At 31.9% G+C, this 26,472-nt stretch overlaps 1 protein-coding gene across 3 annotated transcripts in view; it reads right to left on the reverse strand.

The window, feature by feature from the left end:
- slpr (mitogen-activated protein kinase kinase kinase slipper) overlaps positions 1-26,472 on the reverse strand; it is an 80,863-nt gene that overhangs the window by 24,514 nt on the left and 29,877 nt on the right. For 2 of the 3 annotated variants that reach the window (XM_072529791.1, XM_072529792.1), the window contains exons 4-6: positions 21,355-21,684; positions 12,860-13,035; positions 7,216-7,236 (exon numbers count right to left, since the gene is read on the reverse strand). In XM_072529791.1, the coding sequence (XP_072385892.1) occupies positions 7,216-7,236; positions 12,860-13,035; positions 21,355-21,684 (527 nt within the window). The remainder of the gene's footprint in view (positions 1-7,215; positions 7,237-12,859; positions 13,036-21,354; positions 21,685-26,472) is intronic. The other variant, XM_072529793.1, reaches the window with a different exon arrangement.

A 26,472-nucleotide genomic window follows, 5' to 3' on the forward strand; every position in this document is an offset into this window, starting at 1 on the left:
TTTTTATGACGAAAAATATTTGTTGCTCTAAAAAACTATGTGTTTTATTAAGGGAAGCAATGAAGCAATAAACTAATTCTTTGCAGTTGGATGGATCTAAATGAAACTTATTGAATTCGATTTGTAAGAGCGTTAGGAAATTTTGTGAACTAAACTGATGAGATGGAAATGAAAATTGCATTATTGCACAAGGAAAAAAGCGCATTTTGAAGTGATAAAAATCGATAAATTTGTAATTCGGAAATATATGGGAAATATATCTTTATGGGAATGAGTTCAATATTACTACTCTGGTGTTTATGGTGTCACTGAACTCGAATATTATAACGGCGATGGTCTCCGATGAACCTGATGCATCTGGGCCTCATCTCCTGGAGTTTTGTGACAATTCGATACAAATTAGTGCAAACTCGTTACTTAGGGGTTTTGGGTCGCTGAACACTAATATCACGTCGGCAATGGTGTGCGATGCATTCCGATGCACAAACAAACAAACTAGACTAGGCCCATCCTTGGCAACAGGTGCGTCGAAGACCATCGCCCACATGATATTAGTGTTCAGCAACCCCAAAACCCCCAATTAACAAGTCTGTACTGATTTTTGATCGAATTTACACAAAACTTCAGGAGCCGAGATCGTCTTGGACACCAGGTGACCCGCACACTATCGCCGACACTTATATTAGTTTTCAGCGACCCGAAAACCACCGAGTAATGAGTTTGTATTGATTTTGTATCAAATTTCTACAAAACTACAGGAGACACAGGCCCTGTTCTGCGCACCAGGTATTTCGCACTCCATCGACGACATGATATTAGTGTTGAGCGATCTTAACAACCCCCGAGTAACGAGTTTGCATTGATTTTATACCGAATTTCCACAAAACTCTACACCAGGTGTCTCGCACAAAGATGACGAGCACACCGTTGCCGACATGATATTAGTGTTCAACAAGCTCAAAAGACTCTCAGTAACGAGTTTGCACTGATTTTGTGTCGAATTTCCACAAAACTACAGGAGACGAGGCCCAGGTGCACCAGGTGCCTCAGAGACCATCGCCGTTATGATATTCGTGTTCAGTGACCCAAAAAAACCAGAGTAATAATTGGACCCATTTCCGTCAATTATTCCAAATTACAAATTTATCATTTTTTATTACTTCGAAACGCACATTGGAATATGCATTTTCTTGTTCAATAATGCAATTTTCATTTCTACATCATCACTTTAGTTCACAAAATTTTCTGACGTTCTTACGAATCGAATGCAACAAGTTTCATTGAGATTCATCCAACTGCAAAAAATTAGTAGGTTTTGGGTCTTTTACTGCTTCATTGCCTTGCCTATAATGTTTCAGCAAAGTTTTCTAAGTAACTTCTAATTGACTCAAATGCAAATTCTTTCATATTAAAATTGAGGTTTTTTTTTATTCATTTTATGGCTTTTTCGTAAATTTTTATGTTTGGTAATTTTTCCAAATTATTGATTAAAAAATAAGATAATTCAAAACAAATTTATGCGCGCGCCCATCCAATAGGTAACCCAAAACTAATAAAGGTCTAGAAAATTGTTTTGACAAATTTTTAAGCTAGTCATGCCGATAATAGTTTTCTACAAAAATTTTATTTTTTTTATTATTTTACGAAATACAGCCCAATATATCAAAACTCAATACTTTTTGCAAAACGGAGGTTGGCTAGGAACGTTAACTTATTTTTATAATAATAGGCACTTTCATCTACCTTTTCCCAAATTTTCATTCTCGATTTATTTTTTTGGGCCATAGAAGTCATAGTCAAAGAAGCACAAAACGCGGAACACTTACACTGTGTTAAGCGAACTATTAAAACGTCTTGATTTCTACTGTGAATAAAAGTAATTAGATTTTTATTGAAAATCGTCACTTGTCATGCGATAAATAAATAAAACTTTTGTTTTGTACCTCGTCACTGTATCGTGTTTTAACTCTTAGACTTGTTTTCATTTGATTCATGTAGACTGCACCGCTATCGTATTAGCTGAAATCAAGCATCGATAAACGAACAGAGATATTATTTCTCATCTCATCCTTTGTTGACCAGTAGATGAGGCAAAAATCACAAAATATGTATAAAACAATGGCAAATTAGACGTGTTATTTATTATTTCTATTCCTATATACTTTATAAATATTAAATACGAGTACGGTCCTGACTAAGGTACAATATACCACGTTTAAAGCTTAAAGTCGTATAAAGTAGTAGTGCAACACTAGTGCTCACCAATATAGACTGACGTGAATACTCGAAATTCCATTATTATAAAAAATATCAGAAATATAACCTGCAAAATACAGAAAGAGAAACAAGTTTGGGTCTAGGTCAGGAACGACGACCAGTTTTGGGTCGGACTTGCGGCATCTTAAAATATCATGACTTCAAACGATATTACTTTAAATACCACTACCAAGAATTTCTAACAACCGAAATTGTATTTATTTTTCCCCAAACAGTACGGTCGACTCACTTCTGCACTCTTAGAAGTTTGTAAACATAAAAAAGTCACAAATAGAAATAAGAAGATTGATTACTCCAGCCGATAGACTCGTAGTAATGCATGCCCTACAATTCCTAACAACATTATAGAAGCAGAACTACAAAAGATGGGTATCATTGCTGTGTCTAAGATGACTATCTAAAGAATAGGTATGCCTGAAACAGAATACAGCCATGTCCTTAGTTTTTGAAGGCAAACATTTATCACTCACCTAGAAAATATGTCTATCCCCGATTATTTTAATATATCACATGACAACACCCTGTATCGTCTGTACCTTTCCACACATGCATATAACTGCTCAAATTGTAAAACTATTAGTCACAAAGAAACAAAAAAAATGTCCTCACAGAACTGATCTCACCCCATTAAACCCTTCCCCAGCACCTATCCAACCTAGAACAACAGTTCAGGAATCTAATCAGCAAACAAATTTAACAATGTCTATTCTAGTAGAACCTATAAACAATACTACCCAAAACCCTTCTCCCAATACATCATCAGTCTCAGATACATTTACCGAAAATCTAGCAGAGGAAACATCTCCACCTTCTATAAACATTCCCAGTAAAACCAATCAAGTTAAAAGACAAATATCGTCCTCTCCAGACATTATTGAAAACAATTTACAAACTAACACACAACCTTTTATGCCTCCTATTCTAAACAAACCTAAGAAAAAATTCAAAAAATCAGATAAAAACTCCCGCGAAGAGCTCACTCTTTCTCTGGAATGAATAAATGATAAAATAGAGAACAGATCGCCCGCATTTATTCTAAATTATAATGAGATTAATCTCCAAAAATTATTCCAATGAACCTACTGAACGAATCGATATTCTTAACTCCATACATTGTTATATCCATAATTCAAAACTAAAAACCAACATCACCCGTTTAAAGAAGAAACTAAACCCCAATAAAACATCTTCAATTTAAGAGTCCGATGAACCGCAATCTCAATCCGAAATCTAATGTCAGATTCTTTTATTATGTAGTGGAACCTTAATGAGTTTTACACCCATATTGAACAATTAAAACTTAATAAATGAACTATCTCCTAAAATACTTTGCCTTCAAAAGACCCATTTTAAAAATACCAATATAAATTTTCGAAATTATCAATGTTTTCTAAAAAACACAAACGCACATTAAGCCAGTGGCGGAGTAGCTATCTTCACTAGAACAGATATACAAGCTACCAATTGCATTAAGTACTAGTCTTGAAGCTGTAGCTGTAACAGTTACTTACCAAAAACACATAACACTTGCAATATATATCTGCTTCATCCCCGCGATCTCGATTTATAAGAATTTAGAAATCTTATAGATCAAATTCCGAACCCAAAAATAATTTTAGGTAATATGAATTGCCATCATCTGGCATTGGGATATCATTAAACTGACAAATTCGGTAACTTAATGAATTATTTCATTGATTCCTCAGATTTAATACTACTTAATAATGGAAAATCGACCCGATTTAATTCTTACAACGGCTTATTTTCCGCCATAGATTTGACATTATGTAGCCAATCATTATCAACTTATCTCTTATGGAATACTTTAGAATCACTACATGACAGTGATCAATTTCCCATTCATATAACATTTAATAAATTTCAATCTCCTAAATTCCCAATATATCAATCTTGGAAATTAAAGAATGCCAACTGGAATTCCTATCAGATCGACATCTAAAAGAAAATTGAAAATTTCCAATTAAGCAGTGACATAAACTGACATTAGGTCCTTAAATAATATCATAGCAGAAGGATCCTTAACTAATATCGATAAAACTAAACTTTGTAACAGACAACCAGTGCCTTGGTGGACCAGCGAAATCTCACTAACTCTACCTTTAACAAAACGCGCGTTTAATAAACTTAAAAAGCATAATACGGAAGAAAATTTATTCAATTTTAAAAAACTTAGAGAAAGAACGAGATCATAAAAAAAAACAAAAGAAATACATGGGAAAATTATGTCTCTTCTATAAATTCATTGACCCTTCAGCTGTCATTTGGTCTAAAATTCGTAAACAAAGCCATTGCAAAAATCTATCTGCTATCCTCTATTATCACCATAAACGATATCAATAATCCTTTAAACATCGCCATAACTCTTCAAGAATTAGAATTTGCTATTTCTGAAAAAAATACCTCGGCTGGACCAGATGACATACCAACAATATTTATAAAAAACTTTTTTTTTAAAAACCATTTACAACTAAACTAGTTTTACTAGATTTATTTAATATTTGTTTTCTAAAACATAAATTTCCTGACTTTCGGTCCCAGGTAGTAATAATTCCCATCATCAAGCCAAATAAACCTAAGGATAAGCTCACTTCTTACCGACCCATCTCGCTTACCTGTAGTATGTGTAAAATCTTGGAAAATGGGCATGCTGCTGCTTACTACTCTGATGAAGAAAACTCCTACACTTACCAATAAATTGTAGTATACTCACAGGCGAGACTACAGCTATATTAAAAGTCTTAATTTTTTCTGTGATAATGACGCACTCAAAACGAGTTATCACTGATTCACTGCGTGAAATCAAATGCTTTATTGCAATTAACGCAAATTTATACAACATATCCCATTATACAAGTAATAAAAAATGAATTAGAAATACTTCATTCCATGGGAAAGGACACAGATTTAATTTGGGTACCATCGCACACTGGAATCTGGGGAAATGAAAAAGCGGATCAACTAGCAACTACAAGCCGTATTAACTTAGAAGAAACTACAAAAATTACAAAATATCCTTACAGTGATATGACACCTCTGATTAAAGTTCATTGCAATAAAATTTGGCAAAATTATGGGAAAATTCAGCAACCAAATTAAACCCAATATACCCAGAGATGAACAGCTCTTTGAATAACCCCACAAGTAGACGAGATCACGTAATTATAAACCGTTTAAAAACTGGTCATACTGCTGTCATATACAAATTTTTAATCAGTAAAAATCCACCACCAATTTGCAACAACTGCTCCACTTCATTGACAGTGAAACACTTCTTGATTGACTGCCCATGTTTCCAAAATCAAAGAAGAATACATGGAATTTCAGACGACCTCAAATCTAACCTTACAGATAAAAATTTAAATGTATTAAATTATTCAAGAGATATAAAATTGTATTATACTATTTAATGTACATAATCATTAAAACTATTGTGTTTGTCATCCTACTAATAACCCTGCGTGGTTGATGTTGAGTAAGTGTTTTAAATAACAAAAAAGGTTGAGTTTACCCACGGTTCGTAGACTTACTATGGTTGCCTCTTCCGACTGGAGTGGGGATGCTTGAGTTACGTCACCAGAGTACACAAGAATACAAAACCCATTTATTATCACAGTTTGTTCGTGGTAATTATCTTTCAGTTTATTATTTGCTTTATTTATCGTTTCTTAAATATCTCGGTTTACTTTATATTTTTTATTTGAAATTTTGGTGTTGTTTTCTATAAAAACTTATTTTGAATTATCGAAGAAACGTTATTTATTGTAGTTGTACATCGTATCTATTGTCTTCGTTTTTTTTATAAGGTAGGTTAAAACTTTAAAATTTCATTGTGTATTAACGTAATAATAATGTTGATGAAATTTTAGAATGCCAGGCACAGGTTGTAGTGTGAAGGAAAGATATTAAAAAAATGGAAAAAATAGTTATGTAATTCGGTAATTCATTCAATAGTTAATCCAGTATTGATGGAAATTCAGTATACGCGACAAATTTTGAGTGTAAAATGGAGATTGAAGTCCTAGATTTACGTAAATCCTGCATTAACATTGGATAAACGTTAACAACCGGTTCTGATTAATTTTAAGTACCAAACTGTCTACATATCAACAGTTTTCCATAATTAGGTATTATAATCCACTAGACATCTTTATTTCATAACTATCTTTACTATTTTCCACACATCAAAGACCTAAAAACGACGATTAACAATGTTACGATTCAAATTACTGTACTCTCGTGATGTAATTTCGGGCTTAATGTTCATTGGTTAGTCGGAAGAGGCAACCCTAGTAAGTCTACGAACCGTGAATGTCAACCATGAAATTAAATATTTCGGTTTGGCAGTGTTGGGATGTTTGTATAATGCATATGTTGTATGCTTCAAATATAAAGAGAGAAAGCTTTTAAAAAGTACATTTTAATTATACTATTTTATGAATTATGCAATTTTTAATTTATATGAAACAATAACGAGTAAATATTTGTCTCTTTCGAGATTAATTGCAAACATCTGTTGCAATCTGACAACTGCTGATTTGACGATTGCCAAATCTATACCCTAATATATCAAAAGGCAATTGCCAAAAAATATTTAATTAACTGCAATTAATCTCCAAAGAAACAAATATTATTCTTGTTTTATATAAATCAGAAATTGCAGAATTCATAACATAATATAATCAAAATGTACTTTTCTAAAGCTTTATCTCTTTATATTTGAAGCATACAACATATAAAAACATGCCAACACTGCTAAAACAAATTTTTTTGTCCCACTTTTGACATTTGCGGCTATAATCAGCTTGTACTTTCGGTAAACTCAACAAAAAAAAAATATTAAATACATTTAACAATACCTATAAATATTGATTAATTTAAGTTCTACAATTAGACTACAAAAATAATTTAAATAATTACCTCTTCATATGATCTGCGAGCCTGATGACCAGAAAGCATTAAAAACTTTTTTTTTAATACATGGTTAAAAGAATACTTAAAAAACTAGCACCTTACCTTAGGAATAAAATCTAATATTTATCATTATCATCAATATAGACATAAAGATAGATCGAGGCTTGGAATTTTATCTTCGGGGCGTTTTATCTGTGACTGCAGTAGGTATTATCAAAGTCGATGCGGAGTCGGATGTAACGTAACCTCCTGTTGATCCTATTACTTACTCACTGATAAACTTCCTCGAGTATCTGCGTTATTTGCAGCCATCATGTGTATAGGGGAACTGTCTGACATTTTCGGTACATTTGGGGATGATTGTTTTTATTTTTATTTTTCTGAATATATGTGGGTAGAAGTGTGATGTACTATAATTTGTGTTTCTTCAAATAAAATTCGGGCCTATATAGTCGGGTTTTATACGACCAGAATGTAAGAATTCTTCTTGTAATACTATTGTACTTCCTAGCATTGCCTAGCATCAATAAAAGGAGATGTTCAAACACAGGAACACAGGCTTCAAACTTGGACTCATCACTCCAAATAATTGGATCACATTGACGTTTATGCTCTTTTGCCCATAAAAATCGGTTTCTTTGTAACAAGTGGTTTTTCTTTTGCTTAAAATGTGATATGTTTAAATATTTGAGATGTTTGTAAAAACTTCCTTGTAGAATCCATATCCCAATTCTCGAGAAGAAACTCGGCGATCTTGTTTAATAAGTATCGAAATAGCATGCTCATCTCTTTCGGTGATCTTTTGAACTACGACCAGTTTTAACTTTTGTTGCAATATTAAACATTTTTTTTAATTGTGAAATTATATTTCTCACAGTTCCTTGAGGAATATTTAAATTTTGGGCAATTTTATGTCCAGAATGTCCTTTGTTATGAGCCGCAACAATGGAATTTCGTAAATCTTTAGATAAACACTTTCCGTGAACCATTATGACAAGCAACTAAATTAAATTAACTGCAAACTAAATTCATGAATTATTTCTTGAAAACTGAACTTTCTACACACCTGAAAATATAATTTCCAGAAAAATCATACAAGAGATTTTATTGGATAAATAAATATTTATCACTGATTGGATGATGGTCCAATTAATTTGCTCCAGACATTACTTTTTGTTTTTGTTTATTTTATAATTATTATATAGTTAGATAATAGTTAATAGTTAGATAAATTCTAATTCGGAAAAATAAAATTGTGTTGCGTATTGGTTTTGGTCCAGTTCCTATGTAACTGAGCTCGTAATATGTTTTGCAATGGATAATATTCTAAGTGATCAAAATGGCAGTTTCTCTTGTGTTAGGTCCACCAATTATATGCTATATTTCTGTATTTAGTATGGCAGATACTAGAGGAAAATTATATCAGTGCTTGATATAATCAGTAGGTCACGTTTGGATATGCCCCCGCATCGCATTTGATAATGGCTACCGCAGTTGTCGATGACACGTCACGGCGGACTAAGGCTAAAGTGAGCCATAGGCAACATTGTAATGCTGGGCCTATTTTTCAGGCTAACGCATAAGTGTGTATGACAAATACTTTTCATTTTTCCAAAGCATATGGTATGTAGTTCTATTTATTTATCGAATTCCAAGAAAAAAAGAAAAAATAATATAAGTGTAAAGAAATTAAATAAACATAATTTATTAAAAACAAATAATACTTAAACAAATATACCCAGATTGATTAGTTATATTGCCTTTTTTCTTAATTTTATTTTAATGAAAAATCATCAATTAGTTTATCATAATTATTAGAGTTATTTAATATCTCATTTTCTATAAAAGTAATGATAAAATTTATTTTTGTTTGCCTACCTAATGAGATCTTAAAAACATTTAATCAGAAAATGATCTTTCACAGCTTGAATTGCTTATTAAAAGTGTTAAATAAATTAATATTATTTTCCTAAATAAATGACTACATGAATACAGGCGAAATAATATTTCTTTACTTATAAAAGTCTTAAATTGTAATACCTCATTTGTCAGTTCTGCTAGGTTTAAATTTTGTATATAACACTCTAGTGTTCTTGTTTTTTAATTATTGAAGAATCTTAAAACATTAACTTTAAAATGCCTTTGCCACTGAATCTTATTTGATGTTCTGGAATTTCTCCATAAAATAATTTTTATGTATTTTCTGTCGTTTTTTATCATTAGTATCCAATATCATTCACTTTTTTGGTTATTTTTCTAAATTGTCGAAACTACATCTATCAATGAACTATCTAACATCTATCTATGAAATCTATCAAAAACTGTTGTATTTAGGGATTCGTCTTTTTGTTGAAGAGTTTTGTTTGAATGTTTGAAGCATATAATATGCAAGGCATCTGAACGAGCAGACCACCTGGTGTCACAAATAGGTTTAATACTCAAGCTCTTACAAAATTTTTGTAATACATTCCACCTGTATAGAACGTATAGAACTTGAAAGAAAAAAAAAATACGTACAGTTCCCAAATAATATTGAAAAAGTGGTCATTTTTATGCAAATTGTGACAGCAGCGTTTCCAATTTTTAATAAACAAATTTTTTATTGAATGAATTGCGCATGGTATAAAATGGGCAGAAACAAATATGTTGTTTTATTATATTTACCTGATATATTAAACGTATTATCATAACACTGTCCCCGATAATTAGTGATGTCTAATCTATTATTTAAATTCGATTATTAAAAATTCTAAAATAACTTTCCCTTAGTTTCCATTAGTATGAGAAAATATAGGTAGAAATCTCAAAAATCGTTTATACTACTTGGAAGAACATGGAGAATAATGCCGGTTAGCTGATCTACGTGAGGTATACCAGGTGTTGAAGTAATAATTAGAGAGCAAAATTTGGCTTTCTTTATTTTGTTCACTATGGTGAGCTGTAAATCTTTCGATATAATAGAAATAAATTCATCATATATTATAGACGGCAAATAGTTTATAGTACCGATGCCGCAGTATGCATATTTTTTTCATGTGTTCTCGCAAAAATTGATCGGACTCTGATAAATAACGTATGGTCCTAAAGTTTTGGGAAAAATTTCACCTGGTCTGATTGAGAAGCAAAATGCATTTAACAAAGAAGGCCATGGAATTGAAATGTCATCAGTTATTGACATTTAATAAACAAAGCAGAATATTTTGGTTTGTGCTCTGCAAAAGTCTTATAAAATTGATATTCGTCGAGGTGTTTATAATATGGTTGGGCGAATGTCGAAACGAGATATTGTTAATATTTATCGAGATCAAAACATAAGCAAATCGACAATTTATCGCACAATCAGAGAATGTGAAGAAGGGATACCATGTGTTAACTTGCGTAAAAGTGGCCGACCGCGGATTTTGAACCATATAAGAGAGGCAAGAGTGATTGAAGCAGCTAAGAACAAAATTGGGGTCTCACAGCGAAAACTGGCCAGAAGATTTCATGTTGGAAAGACTACAGTATACAGGACCCTATCGAGTAACAATATTATCTACCGGAAAAGAAGGAAAGCTCCAAAATACACAGAGGATCAATTAGAGAGAATTCCGAGATGTTGCCGCGCGTTAAGGCGAGTGCATTTTGTCAACAAGTTGATCGTGATGGACGATGAAAAATATTTTACTTTGTCCAACTCTGAGATGAAGGGTAACGATGGGTTTTACACGAACGATTACAAAAATGTACCTGATGAAATAAAATTCAAAAGTAAGAAAAAATTTGAGGACAAAATTTTGGTATGGTGTGCAATTTCTGAGGCTGGCTTTATCTCACAGCCCTCTACATTGGTGTTGTTCGAGGCGAAGCCTTAAACGCAAATATTTATATTTAAAGATGTCTCTCTAAATTGCTTAAGTTTGTGAACACACATCATGCAAATGATCAAATAGTCTTTTGGCCAGATCTTGCTTCATGTCATTACGCGAGGATCACAAGGGACTGGAACGAAACTAACAACATTGCCTTTGTACCGAAAGCAGACAATCCCCCCAACCTACCTCAGGCTCGCCCAATTGAAGAGTTCTGGGCAATATTAAGTCGGAAAGTCTATAATAACGGATGGGAAGCACAAAATCAGGAACAGTTAAGACGCCGCATATATACAAAAATTAGAGAAATTGACGCCGAGGTCGTCCAAAGGATGATGCAACGTGTCAGGGGAATTATTAGGCAAATCGAAAATAATGGTCCCTTGTCTGTCATTTGAATTTTGATTTATAATAAGGATAGTTAAGTTAAATTGCTGAATAATTTAATAAAAATATAAGATTATTGTGGTCAGAGTTATATGCTTTTAAAATTTTTCCCAAAACTTTAGGACCATACGTTATTCCAAAGCACCTATAGAATTACTATTATTTTCACTAAAAAACACTTCATTTTACCACGAAACGCTAAGAGTATGAAGAAATAAATTTAATTGTCGCTACCACACGTTTAAGTACTTTGCTCCAATATATTTTTTTTCATTTATCATTTATTTTTCCAGTTCAGTGTCAATGCGTCAGGTAATTTTATAAAAATTAAAGTTAATGTGGTTACTTCAGTTAATGTGGCCACTGGAGTTTTCATGCTCTGATAATTTTTTATGTATATTTTTCCAAAAATTCGTCCATTTTGTCATTACTGTTGTTTGCTTAGAAAATAATTTACATACGTAACACTACAATAAGGTGTTGGTGTCAGTATAAGCCAACAATTCTCTTTAAACTTTTTTCCTCGTTATTAATTGTTCTGATGAAAGTTACATACGTTAAGTATTCTGGAGATAAGGCAATATCGTTTATAAAACTTTTAGATTCATAATTACGTTAAGATGATTTAAAATTTTTATTTTCTCTTTTTGTTTCATCTTCACAATCGGAATTGCTTTTTTTCCTGCTGGTATTTTTGTAGAGTAGTTTCGATCTGCTTTCCGTTTTCCTTTTTCACTTCCTCTTATTTATAGGAACTTATTTTAAAGACTATGTACTAAAAATAAAGAAGAACATTATCTTCAATTAAATTTATTTTTACTCAATATCACAAATCTCACATAAGATGCAATACGTAACGGTTAGGAGACACTGATTTTAAATACCTACGTTTTATTTTTAAACATGTGCATAGTTAGGCTCGTTAGGCGCAAGGCTCTATCCTATTTACATACATCGACACTCGCGTGTGTACATGCATAAGCACGGAAGCGCTCGTCCACACCGGATACGTTTCAGCAATAATTGTAAATATCACGTTTTTCTGTTAAATAATTAAAAATTAATTATAAAAATTGAAACAGAAAAACCTAATTTCGGGCCCTAGGTACGTATCTAGGTTGCCTAGGCCTTAGTCCGCCCCTGTGCCAAGAATAAATAATTTTAGACTACGGCTTATAAATCTCGAATACAATGTATTATTACAATACATAGGCAACGGCAAGCCTACATTACTTGACAAAATCAACTGTTTCTGTTTGCAAAAATTAAAAAAAGAAAAAATAAAATTGTGAGAATTAAAATTATATTTAACGGTACATTATAGAGCAAATAAATAAATTTCCTCTGAAATAATTCAGTAGTATTAGTTAAGGTGCTAGTGAAATGAAATGGTTGTAGAGATTGGAAATTACCTTTTCTTTTCTGCGAAGATCTAATAGAACTTCCTCGATTTCTTGCCGCCAGTCATCCTGCATGATGTGGAAACTTTCGTGTGGTGTTTGTGTGAATGAGGAATGTACAATTTTGTCTAAATCATCTAGAATCTGTTCAAATGATGGTCTACGGTGAGGATCCGCTTCCCAACATTCTAAAATTGTTTAAATTATATTTTCATAATTGATAGGAATTACGTCAATAGAAATAAATACTTAATTAGTCAATGTTCAATATTATCTTTAAATTAAATATTGCATTTATATGGGGTTAAGCCACAAATGATTGTAATGATAATGACATTTTTAACTATAGTTCAAGATATGAAAAATCCTCTGAATTTTTTTATATGCATCTATTTGCTTGAAATTTTGACAGTAGTTAAAAAATAGCTCAAAGATCAAAATCTACCTTATGACAATATGTGCTTTTCTTCTGGGGGTGGTTGCCACCCCAACTTGAGGGTGAAAAAAGTTTGTCAATAAAAACATTGTAGTGAATTTTAAGGCAAAAATGATCTTTTTCAAAAATGAGTTTTTTCGAAAAGTCAATACTGTTGGAGTTATTCGTGACTGAAAGTTCACGTTTTTAGACGATTTTCCGCAAATAACTCCAAAAATTTTGATTTTGTCTGAAAAACTGTTTGGATATATAATTAAGCTTATATGATGTTGAGTAAGTGAAAAACTTATGGAAAATTTTTTAAAGATTTTAAAAAACCTTCAAAATGACCACTGGTAAAAGTGATTTGCATGAGAATTAAAGTAGGTTATAACTAAAATAAAATCCGCTTAGATGATTTGTGAAGCAGAAAAATCTGAGTTTAAAATGAAGACATTTTCGAAATTTTTCAAAAAATCCCCTTTTTTTCAAAATAAATCAACAACTAAAAAATATATAGAAAAAATGCTAGAATACAAAAAAAAGCAGCTTAAAAGTGATTACTTCTTTGCATATTTCCAAATTATTCTGAAGTTCTTTTTTAGTTTTTGCAATTAGCACCCAGTCGTCAGCAAATACTCCTTCCGAGCTCCTCTCTTTGCAGATTTCTAAACCTTACATTCAGTTTTTTACTTCTTGTTGTGTATGTCTTAATAATTTCGTCAATAAATATTATAAATAGTATTGAACTAAGTGCTCCTCTCTGTCTTGGGCCTATATTTATTGTAAAATTATCTGATGTATTATTACTAATTACGGCATTGCCATAGTTTCTGTATTGGTACTTTATCTATGTCAAGGAATACTATGTATATGTTTTTCTCTTGCAGCGCTTTTTGTGTTATCTGTTTTAAAACAATATATCATCCTTTATACTCCTACTAAATACACTTTGTGCGTCGTCTGATGTGTGTTCTGTCATTGTTCTTAATTGTTTGTTTATTATCTTTTGAAGAGTTTCATACATGTACTTAGCAACGTCAATCCTCTGTAGTTATTACATGCTCTCTTATCTCCTTTTTTTTATATGGGTACTATTAGTGACACGTTCCGATCTTTCGGTATATCTTCATGTTTCCATATTTTATTCATTATTTTTAGTAACATCTGTTCTCCATTTTTACCCATATTTTTTATAATTTCTGTTGTTATTATATTCACTCCAGGAGCTTTTCCATTACTCCAACGTTTTTATTGCTTCTTCTGTACTAGTCTTTTTCTTCTTTTTATTTCTTCTCGTATCTTTGTTACTACCATGTAATGGTCGCGACCTATTTCAGGTCCTCTGTGTACTTTTGTATTCATTACTTTTCTTCTATCATTGCTTTCGACTAGTATATAGTCAATTATGGATTTTTCGTTTCCACCTTTTACTTCTCTAGTATACATGTGAATTTCCTTGTGTTTAAAAATGTATTATTTATTGTCATATTGTTTAAAGTGCAAAATTCTAACAATCTCTTTCCATTGCTATTTCTGGTCATTTCTCCAAATCGTCCTATATGTCTAGTGTATATTTCGTCTTTTATTCCTTCGCTACTGTTGAAATCCCCTGCAATGTATATTTCTCCTCTTGCGGCTTCTGTTGCTTATCTCTTCCCAAAATTTATCTTTGCTTTGTGCGTTATCATCTTAGTTTGGTCCATATACTACTACTACTACTACTAGTAATTTTGCCCGTCACATGCAACGGGAGCTCCAAATTGTTTGCATTTTGCTAAGGAGCCTGACATGGGGCAAGATAAATTGTAAAAAATACGTGCTGTACTGAGTCTACTACTAAATTACTTTCCTTCTTATTTAATTCCCGATGAAAGTATAGTAATTTTAGATGAGAGTATCGTACCTTTTAGAGGTTGTCTTAAATTATGACAGTATACGTCCTTACGGAATTAAACTCTATACCCTGATGGGGAACTATTTAAATTCTGTACGCATTCTATATCGTGATACTGATTAAACAACTATATCCGTAACACATCAGTTACTTCGTAAAAATACTAAAATTTGTGACACTCTCAGATTCAATAGAAAGTATTTACCAAAAGATGTTAAGGATAAAAAATTAAACAAAGGTAAAGTTATTGGTCAGCAAAACAAAAATGTAAAAGTAATTAAGTGACAGGATAAAAGACCCGTTTTATTGTTATCAACCAATGAACATCATGATGATGTGCTAATGGAGACTGGAAAAATTCGTTATGACCAAGCTGTTCTAAAACCGTCATGTATTATAGACTACGATTCTTCCAAAAGGTAGTAGATTACAGGTAATAAAATGTTAATTAAATGTGTACAAAACTTCATATTAATTTATTTTTTCAGTGATCAAATGGGACATACTATGTTGTATTAAAAAAATAAAAAGATCGTATAGAAAAGCGGCATTTTCTTCGTTTTTTGATGCTTGTTAGTTAAGGCGTGAATACTTTATAACAAAAAACAAAACGATAATAAATGGTTCATATTAAATATTCGAGATGCATTGTGTAAAGATTATGTTTCGGGTGCCACTTATTGAACAACCACCACGGCCAAGAAACGGATACACACGATTGTAAAAAGTGGCCCCGAAAATAAAAAGAGACAGATGCAAAGGGTGTTATCAAATATTAAGAAAAACATTTAACAGCAAGGATGCAGATAAAAAAGTAAAAAAGCAATTAGATTATGTGAAGAAGGTAAAGGAAAACCAGACTACTGGTTAACATGTTTCAACAATGTCCACGAAAAAAAAATGAACAATGTATAATTATTCATGAATTTCACTTTTTTACAAATGTTTGTATTTTGAGATTTATTTCAATAAAAATCTTATAAAATTTTAATAGAACTTAATTATGAATTTTTGAAAAGGCTTTGAAAAGGCACTAAAGCATCTCTGCCGTGGGCTAAATGACGAATGTGTCGTCAACATATGGGTCTGAGCATTGATGTGGATAGTGCTTAGCTCAAGTCTACCATAAAGTCATTGGCAATTACTGGAGCTAGTGGGGAGCCCATTGGGGTACCATTTTATTTGTCTGTCAAATTGATTTTGGAAAATGAAATAAGTGTTGGACATACAACGTTTAATGAGAGATAGGTGGTCTTGTTGGATGCTGTATTTATTTTTCAAAATGTTTAAATACAGTGAATAAAAAAGTAAATAAAAATAAATAAATAAGTACACAATAACTTTACAAATGTAAATAAAAAGTACATTATCTCTCAATAAACATGGTATGTCCAACACTTATTTTATATCCCAAAATCAATTCTACAGACAAATAAATTCTGCCCCAATGGGCTTCCCGCTATCTTCAGTAATTGCCATATCTTTATGGAAAACTTCCGAGTCCCGAGTACTAAAAACATCAATGCTCAAACCCAAATATTGGCTACGATTTTTTGATGATACATTCGTAATTTGGTCCCACGGCAGGGATACTTTAGTGTCTTTTCAAACCCATCTGAATGGTATACATCCTAGTATCCAGTTCACGATAGAGGTGGAAACTGATTCATTCCTACTGTTTCTCGACATTTTATTATAAACAAAAACCAATCCCAAGGTTTTCATCACTCTGTTTATCAAAAGCCCACCCATACCAATCGTTACTTGCATGGCAACTCTCATCATCCACCTTCACAAATTAATTCAGTCATTAATACTGTTACGATAAATATTATGACGCATAAAACTGTAAATATATTATTTCTAATTCTATTCTATTCTAGTAATTTCGCCGCTCAGCTGAAAGACCTGTTTGCCAACCTGAATTTTCGATAGGGTCGCCGTCCGAATTCGAAGGGATTCTCGAATAACTGTATTCTATATTTAAGGAGGGAATTTTGTTGGAAACAGTTAGTCTAAAAAATAACATCGCGCCGAGTTTCGAATTGTAACGCGTATTGTAATAAATGTAAATAAATTATATAATTATTAGTGTGAAATAAATTAGTTATATTGTACAAATAAAGACTTTAAATAAACTTGTAAGTGTTATAAATGTAGAACCTTTGATAATAAATAAAGACAATAAATTAGATTTAATAAAAATACTACAATACCCTTGTCTCTAGATCAATACACCTTTGCGATGATGCAAGTAGACCCGTTGAGCTCTCTAGTTTAAAACAAGCCCTCATCCAAAACGGTTACCGCGAAAATAAATCAATAGGAGCATCCACAGACATCAATCTCCCACTCAACCTCAAGATACAGAAACTCATCGCATGAAAGCTTTTGTTCCTTACATCAAAGGTATCACTGACAAAATCGACAAAATTCTTAAATCAAGCGGGATAAAAACAATATTTACCCCCCAACAATAACTTCCACCTCTTGTCCGATCAATCAAAGACAACATTCCAAATGAACAACACGAAGTTTCTGAAACTCCTTGTGCAGACTGCCCCCGATCTTATATAAGCCAAACAAATCGTATAATCGAAAATAAGATTTATGAACATTCCACTTCTGTTAGCAATTCCGATTCAATTTTAGAGAAGCCATAGAAATTAAAAAAAAAACCAAATTGTCTTAATAAAAGAGATAACGGCATCCGGTTACCTTCGATACAGACCTTTCATAAAGAAAATATAGTCCGCTCCACCCTCCTATCAAAATATCGCCGTCAGAAATATTCGCGCCAACCCCCACGCCAACTTCCACCAAAACCACGTCACCATCAACGGTATAAATGAACCGTCCGCTGTTCCCAGCGACCAGTAGCAGTAGTGCAGTGATTAGTGACCACTGAAGAAGACATCAGGGAGGATGTCGAAAGCTCTAGTAATATTCGACGCTGTTCAACCAGGAAGCTTGTTGAGTTTAATATTAATTTTTGTAATAGTATTAATCTTTAGGTTAGCTTTAGGTTTAATTGTACGGAAGTGATGGATTCGACTTTTACTTAATCGAAATTCATTTTATCTAACACTGAAAACTTTTCTTTTTAACACTTAAGTCATCTATTTTTGGTATGCGTATACACTTTTAGTCTTTAACTGAATAAGTTGAGGAGGGGCAACAAGACAAACATCTCTCTCCTCCTTAAGTTATTCAGTTAAATACTATAAAGTGTAAGCGCATACCAAGAATAGATCACTTGAGAAAGACACTGCCAAAACAGCTGCACTGATAACAATTTATAATAAATTTTGTGGAAATGTTGAAAACAAAAGTTTTCAGTGTTTTATTGTTAGATATATTGCTATACTGCTATAATTTTACTTAATTATCCGTGGCTTTACACAGCATATTATATATATATATATATATATATATATATATATATATATATATATATATATGAAAGTAAAAGATTGCATTTCATTTCGGAAAGCAATCGGAACTCCACCATTGCTCTACACGTGTTTCGAGTTATTCAACTCATCATCAGGAGCACTTGTGGAAGTTCAACTGAAATGAAATATATATATATATATATATATATATATATATATATATTACATATACATATATAGATATATATATATATATATATATATATATATATATATATATATATATATATATATATATATATATATATAATTAAGTATGTAAAATTATAGCAGTATGCATTATATTAAAATTATAGAAGTATGCATTATTTTAAGTTATTTATCAGCGGCTTACAAGCGAAACACACTAAGTCAAAATACATAGTTTTGAGATAATCTTGTTTTAAATATTCTGTTAGAAGCACGATGTACAAAACTAACGTTAATATTTTCATATTCGTTGTGAAAATTATACTTGTACTGTAGAAAGTTAGGAAACTGTTTCTCATACTTAAAATACTTTACCTTTAACCAGTTGACCGTTTGCTCTTTTTGATCCTCTTTCTTATTAACAATAGTAAATTGTGCAAGCTTTTTCAAATCTAAGAATTCGTTATAATTAACTTCACGGGTATTATAGGAAGATTTATTCCCTTTGTTGCCCATTTTAGAGACATTTTCATATTCGTGAACACTAAAAATCTCCACAATTGTTTTGGCACTTTCAATAGCGCTATGCATGGAATCTGCTTCCATATAGTAATGTCCACTTTCCATGAACTTTTGCTCAATTATCCGAAGACTTGGATGATTTTCAACAATATGTAAAAGCAGAGCAGATATTTGAATATTTCTGTTCTGTTCTCCACACGTATCTGAAAAAATCGTTAGATGTTCTATATCAGATAATGAATTAATTTACATTCCCAGGCAAGTACCAATTTCACAGCTTTCACGCTTACCATTGACTTCGGTCCAAAAATAACAGAATGCATCATTTGGTGGAGCAGATTCATAAATTGTAAAATTTTAGACATTCAGCTTTCTAAGATAATACAAGAGACTTATTTGCAATGATGGAATTTGTAAAACGCTTTTCATATCACATGTAATTGATTTAAATTTTTTATTATTTTTTGCTATTCCTTTGTCTGAATTTTTTCTTTCATTGCAGCCCCTTTTCTGTCTAAATAACACCTATAATTAAGCTCTGTCGCTTGATTTTCTTGTTGGGATGCTTTTGTGTATTTGTTACAGGTCAAACATTGGTCTTTCTTAAATTTGAAAAATGATATATTAAATTAATTGCAAAAGATTCGCCCATAAGTTATCTGACTTAAGCTTGGCAAATTGTCCTGTTTACACTTTTCCACGAACAGGTGGAAATTCCTTTTTTTAATATTGAGATTGCAATCTACATTAAGTCTTTTTAAAGACGTTCTAGTGTAGTGACTTTCTACAACAGGAAAGCTTTCAATGTGTTTTTTTGCTCTTATTCTCGTTTCCTCTGAAGTTTTATTGCCACTTACGGCCCCTTCTGTCTATTCCACTATATTCACCGCTTTCATTCTACTCTTTAAAGGCATTACTTATAAGCATATTGGAAATAGATAATGTTTTACAAAAACATTTCTAACACACTTGACTTTTCTTTCCCATACTTGGGAAAAAATAGGATTTTGCGTTGGATCGCATTTTGCTATTTTCTCCTTTTCTAGGCCTGCGACGTTTTATTGCATTAGAAAGCACATTCAATAATATAAAATATTTCTGTCTTTGAAATGACATAAGTTTGGCATAGCAACTTCCGGTTCTCTTCAGAAAAGTTATTTTGGCACTTAAATCGACATTTAGATCAATCAACCTCTTTTGGAATTTTAGGAGCTTGCATTCTACCAGTGGTACTTTTGTAGAGTTTTCCTTCAACTCGTTTGCTTTTTTCAACATTTCTTTTCCACACAGATGGTCTTGGGGCGTTCCATCGGCATCTTTTAGGTCCTACTTGACTATTTTCATTTGAATTTGTTTTTCCATCGGCTGCTGTATAGTTTCCTTCACGGGTATCTAAATTATCACTTTCATTACCTGGCGGAATATAGCCGCTATCCTCCATAAATTCATCAGAAGCCTGGTCACTTATTTGAGGAGAACCTGACTGAATATCTTGAAAAAAATTATCAAAAACAGACATTAAAAATTGTAAATGACTTGTGAAAATTTCTTCATAACTAATCCAATTTTGCAATGGAAACGTTAAATATTTGATTTTAATAAAACGATAACAAAAGAATTAGATCTTGATAAATGCTAGTTAATTCAAAAAGCATTTTAAACACAATATTGTTTGTGTATGACTTACCCTTTTTTAGCATATTCAGTATTTTATCAGCACGTCTCATTTTTCTTACAGGAATAATTAATAAGTACATACAAAATTCAAAACCGTTAACGAACTTATCACGAGAAACACTGGAATAAAACTGACAAAACCTATGCAATATATCCAAACAAATAATTAATTTTTTATAAGTTTGAACAAGTCGCTCTGCGTACGTCAGTCGGTAGGTTCATTCGTAGTCAAGTGAAATACATTTAGTCACTTAGTGTGTTTTGCCTAAATCATATATAGTTTTTGAGACTTAGTGAGAAACATAATAAGCCGACGATATGTTCTATATGCATATTAAATGTAAAATAGTGATTTTTTTCTAAATCTAGTTTATATAATTCTGTTATTGAGATTATAATAACTGATACTTACTCTCCATAAGTTCTCTCCAAGGCTGTGGACATGTACTGGGGATAGGCAGTGTCAACTTATTTACAGCAACTCCGTACGCAACAGCTAGCGTATCTATACCTTTATAAGGTGTTTCGCCAGTTAGAAGCTCCCACAGAAGTACTCCGTAACTCCACACATCACTTGCTTTTGAAAATGTTGAGTGTTTGATAACTTCTGGTGCCATCCAAGCATACGTTCCAGCTTGTGACATTCTAGTTGTTTTGTAAACTTCTCTAGCTAGACCAAAGTCAGTTATTTTTAAAGTTTTAAACAGAATATCATCGTTTTTCATCGTTTCGCTAAGCAGAACTGAAAGAAGAAAAAATGTCCACTAAATAAACGTCTACTAAGATGAAACGGAACGAATAAGCTTTGGTATGAATATAATCAATATATTTTAATTTATTAACAACAATAAAAAATTAGTGATTAGAAAATAAAAAAAATGACTCCACATTCTGACTACGTACTTCACATTAGAAATATATATGTATATATATAAATATATATATATATATATATATATATATATATATATATATATATTCTTTAATGATAACAATAAAACAATCACGACAAAGAATATATTCATTAAGTTACACAAACATTTTAAAAACTAAAAAAAAAAACCGTTCCACCTGTGTACGAGACCCCTCAAAAAAGTGAAAGATTTTTATTCTTGTACTTTTTGTTTCTACTTTTGTACCTTTTGTTTCTTTATTTTTGTATTTTTTGTTTCTTCGCATATTGTATTTTTGCAGTTTCTCGTCTAATTTGGGTGCTTAAAACACCCAGCAGTGTGACGAAGAACACTTTCATCCTAGTTCAACCAACCCTAGAATGGGAGCCCTTCGCATCCTAGTTAATAGGCGCCCTCTCATCCTAGTATGGGCTCGCTTTTGATCTCAATACAGACCGACGCTTCCAGTCCTAATTTTTAGGTCACCTTTTATCCAAGATTCGACTGTGTCAAAGTCCATCATTCGGTGTAACGTTATCTTTTTACTCCGTTAAATTTTTATTCTACAGTAAAATTATAACGTTAAATTGTTACTCTTAGAGTAAAATTTTCACGTTAAATTTTTACTCTGTCAAAATTTTACTCTCTGATTCGGGGTAAGTACCACATTGGAAAAGTTGATATCTACTATACTAAAGATATATAGGTTCTTCTTCTCAAAAAAAAAAAAATAATACATTGACGATGAAGAAATACCATGGGTATATTCCACGTTATTAGTAACTAACTCGGACTAACCGGGAGCTCCAAATCCATGGGCTGTCACAGTTAAAACTTCCGGCTACAAACAGCTATTCCATATTACAAGATAGCATTGCATATCTAAGTTCCTCTCTTAGTTCCCTGATTTCTTGTTTTTTGCTGTTTGTCCAAAGAAATAAATTTTGTTGTTGCAGGTACATGTTTTGTTGATTTAGATATCCTTTGTAGGTCTATTTTTTGAACAGCTTTGATGACAAATTGGTTCAGTTCTTTGGATTTTATTTTTATTATTATTGTTTGTATTTTTTGGAAATATCGTTATTTAATAATTCAACGTAGACTTTGACATCCTTTATAATTCGCTGGATGTGTGCCCCACATAGAATACATTTTGCTGGTTTTCCGTCTTCTTTTTTCTTTGCAGAATTATGGTAGTCGTCTTGTCCAGCACACTTGACATCTGAATTTTAGTGATTCGTGTATGGCCATAATTTTGACATCTTTTACATTGAACTAGGGTTTGAATAAAAGCAAGGATATCAGCTACTTCATCCTTTTATTGAAGACGTTTCGTGTATTAAATTTATACGCATCATCAGTTCATCTACAAAATTATTTAAATAAGCAAACATCCATAGATATAAAAAAAATTGCACATGGTTTACTTTACAAAAGATATGCAACAATAATTTGATGAAAAGTAAAGAAAATAGCTAAATTTATGAAACCATATAGATTAAAAGTATAAAACGTTCAGTTTGAGTCATCAAAAAAAAAACAGAACTACTTAAGTCAGTTTTGTAAAAGTAAAAAAGAGTTCAATGAACATATTTAAAAAAAAACTTTAGTGTAAGTTATTGCTTCCAACAGGTTTCTTAACTACCATTCTTATCATCCATTTAAATATAAAATCAACCTCATCCAATCCCATAGTTTTAAGTTAAACAAATTATCACATGGGGTTAATTAAAATTTTACTTAGAAGTATTCTTATTGAAAAGTTCTACCGCTCCTCTTAATTAATAAGTATCTTTTCTCGAGAAATTATAAATCCAAAATGAATGATTTACCCAATTGTGACCAATTAAGGTAAATTTCAAATAATATTGTTAACCCTTTCGCTACGGGCCAAGTATCGGTTGCGCTTTGCTCATATACGTCGCCGGGAAAATTTTGCACTTCGCGAACGAGACGGCCACTCAGTAGTTTACATTCTTTATATTGAAGTGGTTGAATCGTTTTTCGTTTGTCGGGAGTTTGTTTATATTCGTTTTATCGAAGTAGTGGAATTTTTTTTCGTAAAACTTAAAAAAAAACGGTATTTAGAAAGTACGGCGCTAGAGTGGGTGATGTGCTGCCGTGTATGTACGGCATTAATATGGTGTATTTGCGGATCGTAACGTACATGAACGATACTAGTAAGCAAGATGGACAATGTAGAACGTACTATTACGATTATAGCTCTCCAAAGATGTAAATATATACTTAAAAATGTTCGGTGACAGAACCTGAACGATGGAGATTAATTTGCGTAATAGTACGGCGCTCGCTCATCAAAGCTGCAAATGAAAATCGCACTTTTACGGCAACAGTATCGAAAGGTATACAGTTCTGCAAACTACAACACATGGGACTCCTTTGACTACGTTAATATCCCATTATTCTTCACTACCCTATTTTCCCCAAGTGACAGATAAACTTATCTAACTATTTAAAAATATACTAGTTAAATTAGAGTAGCAATAAAAAACGCAAAAACTGTCAGGACTTTTTTCCAAGACAAAAACACCCTTATCCTCACTGAAAGAAGTCAATGTTGTTTATCACATTCCCTGTGCTGAATGTAAGTCTTGTTACATAGGTGAGACTGGGCGGTCACTTAAGGGTATATTAACCTCCCACCGCACTGAGATTAATTTATCTAAGCACACATGTGCTCTGGCAAAACATGCTATCACTACTAAACATAAGGTCAATTATGAAGAGGATAAAATTATTTGCAATGAAAGAGAATTTCACTAAAATACAGTTTAAACACCCAAATGGCTCAAGTTACTAATGTCAGTTCTCTCAATAAGAGAACTGACTTTAGTAACTTGAGTCAAATCTATCACTCTTTAATCTTGTGGAACTGAATTATATTCTTTATACAGTTTCTACAGTACAACTAGATTCTTTATACAGTTTTTATTAGCTAATATTTAATAATTTTTATAGACCTTATACCTTAATGACTCATTAAATATTAATAAATTTATACTTGTTAATTGCATTTGCATAATTGCTTGTTGGATATAGTAAGTAAGCAATTTTGATTTATTCATCTGAATCGTTAGTGATTCCATGTAAGCACTAGTTGCGTCCTCACATGTTACTGCAAAGTTGAGATCAATATCAATGATAGAGGTGGTTTTTTTAAATCCTTGTTCAATTCATTGATGTCAACTTAAACTAACTTTGGCAACACCCTGGTATGCTACTTGTTGAATTTGTGGATCTCTTCCAATATAACCTTTGAAGTGATCGCATTGTGCCGGTAATTTTACTTTGTCACTTATTGCTTAGAACAAGCCGTTTAATTAACTGTTAACGATTTATTACTTACACTTAAGTTTTTTTAACATGTCTGTTCTTTGAACTCTTTTTAAACTTTTACAAAACTATCTTATTTCTGTTTTTTTTTAAACTCAAACTGAACGTTTTGTACTTTCAATTTTTCAGATTTTCGTATTCCTGGATATTAGCTTAGATTTTATCATTCTGTTTAGTGTTCCTACAGCTTTACTTCCTTTAGTAATTCTTTTGTCTATTTCAATATATTCTTCGGCTCTATTTTGTAATCGTCACTCCAAGATATTTGAATTGATCCACTTTCTCAAAACAATATTCTCTACTTCCGCAACTCATTCTTAAGTTATCTTCGGGCTTTATTTTCTTTGCTCTCATTTCGAATTATTTTGTTTTATTTTCGTTTATACATAGTCCGAACTTTGATCTCGTAATCAATGCAATATCGTCTGCGAAAGCGATAACTTGTTGTCTCTTGTAGTATATTATACCATCTGTCTATACACCACTTTGTCGTAGAATAGCTTCTACTGTAAGGTTAAAGTAAGTTGTGGACAGTGGATCTCAGTATCTTAATCTCTTCCTTACTGTGAAAGTCTCTGATAACCTTCCTTCCAGGATTACTTTATTTAATGTTTCTTTTAAGGTCATTTCCCTAAGAGCCATCACTTCGTACAGTTTTCTCTATCGATTGAGTCGTATGCCTGCTTAAAGTCTATAAACAGAATGTGCAAACCTAGATTTTGTTCGTATTTATTGAGCAATATTTGCTTCATCGTAAAAATCTGATCAATTGTAGACCTTCCTCTTCTAAACCCTCCCTGATATTCACCTATTATTTCAGATTCATATTTTGTTAGCCGGTTTATTATTAATAAAGCCAATATGCTACATCCAATAAAGCAATTCCTCTATAATTTTGACATAGGCTTTTATCTCCCTTTTTTGTGGATCGGATATATGGATGCAATTTTCAGCCTTGTGGTAATTTCCAATTTTTCCAAATTCGTTTTATTAGGTTGGTTATGTCTTACTTCATTTCCCAGTATTCTCGTTTCTATTTTCTGCAGGTCAGTTTTGATTTTTTCTTTGCTGCTTCATAACTTTTCATCGTTTCTGTTATATTTAGTACATTCGTTTGTATTTTAGCCTTTCTTCTGGCTTCTAAATCCCTTTTAAATTCCGTATCGAACCAATCTTTACAAAGCAAACGTGTTTATTTTTCCTTATGTCTTTTCTGTCGCTTTCGTTATTATCTTCTCTATTAGTGTCCATTCTTGGTCAGTATCTTATTTGGAATTGTTTCT

Source organism: Diabrotica undecimpunctata, chromosome 4, assembly GCF_040954645.1.
Source record: "Diabrotica undecimpunctata isolate CICGRU chromosome 4, icDiaUnde3, whole genome shotgun sequence".
NCBI lineage: Eukaryota > Metazoa > Arthropoda > Insecta > Coleoptera > Chrysomelidae > Diabrotica > Diabrotica undecimpunctata.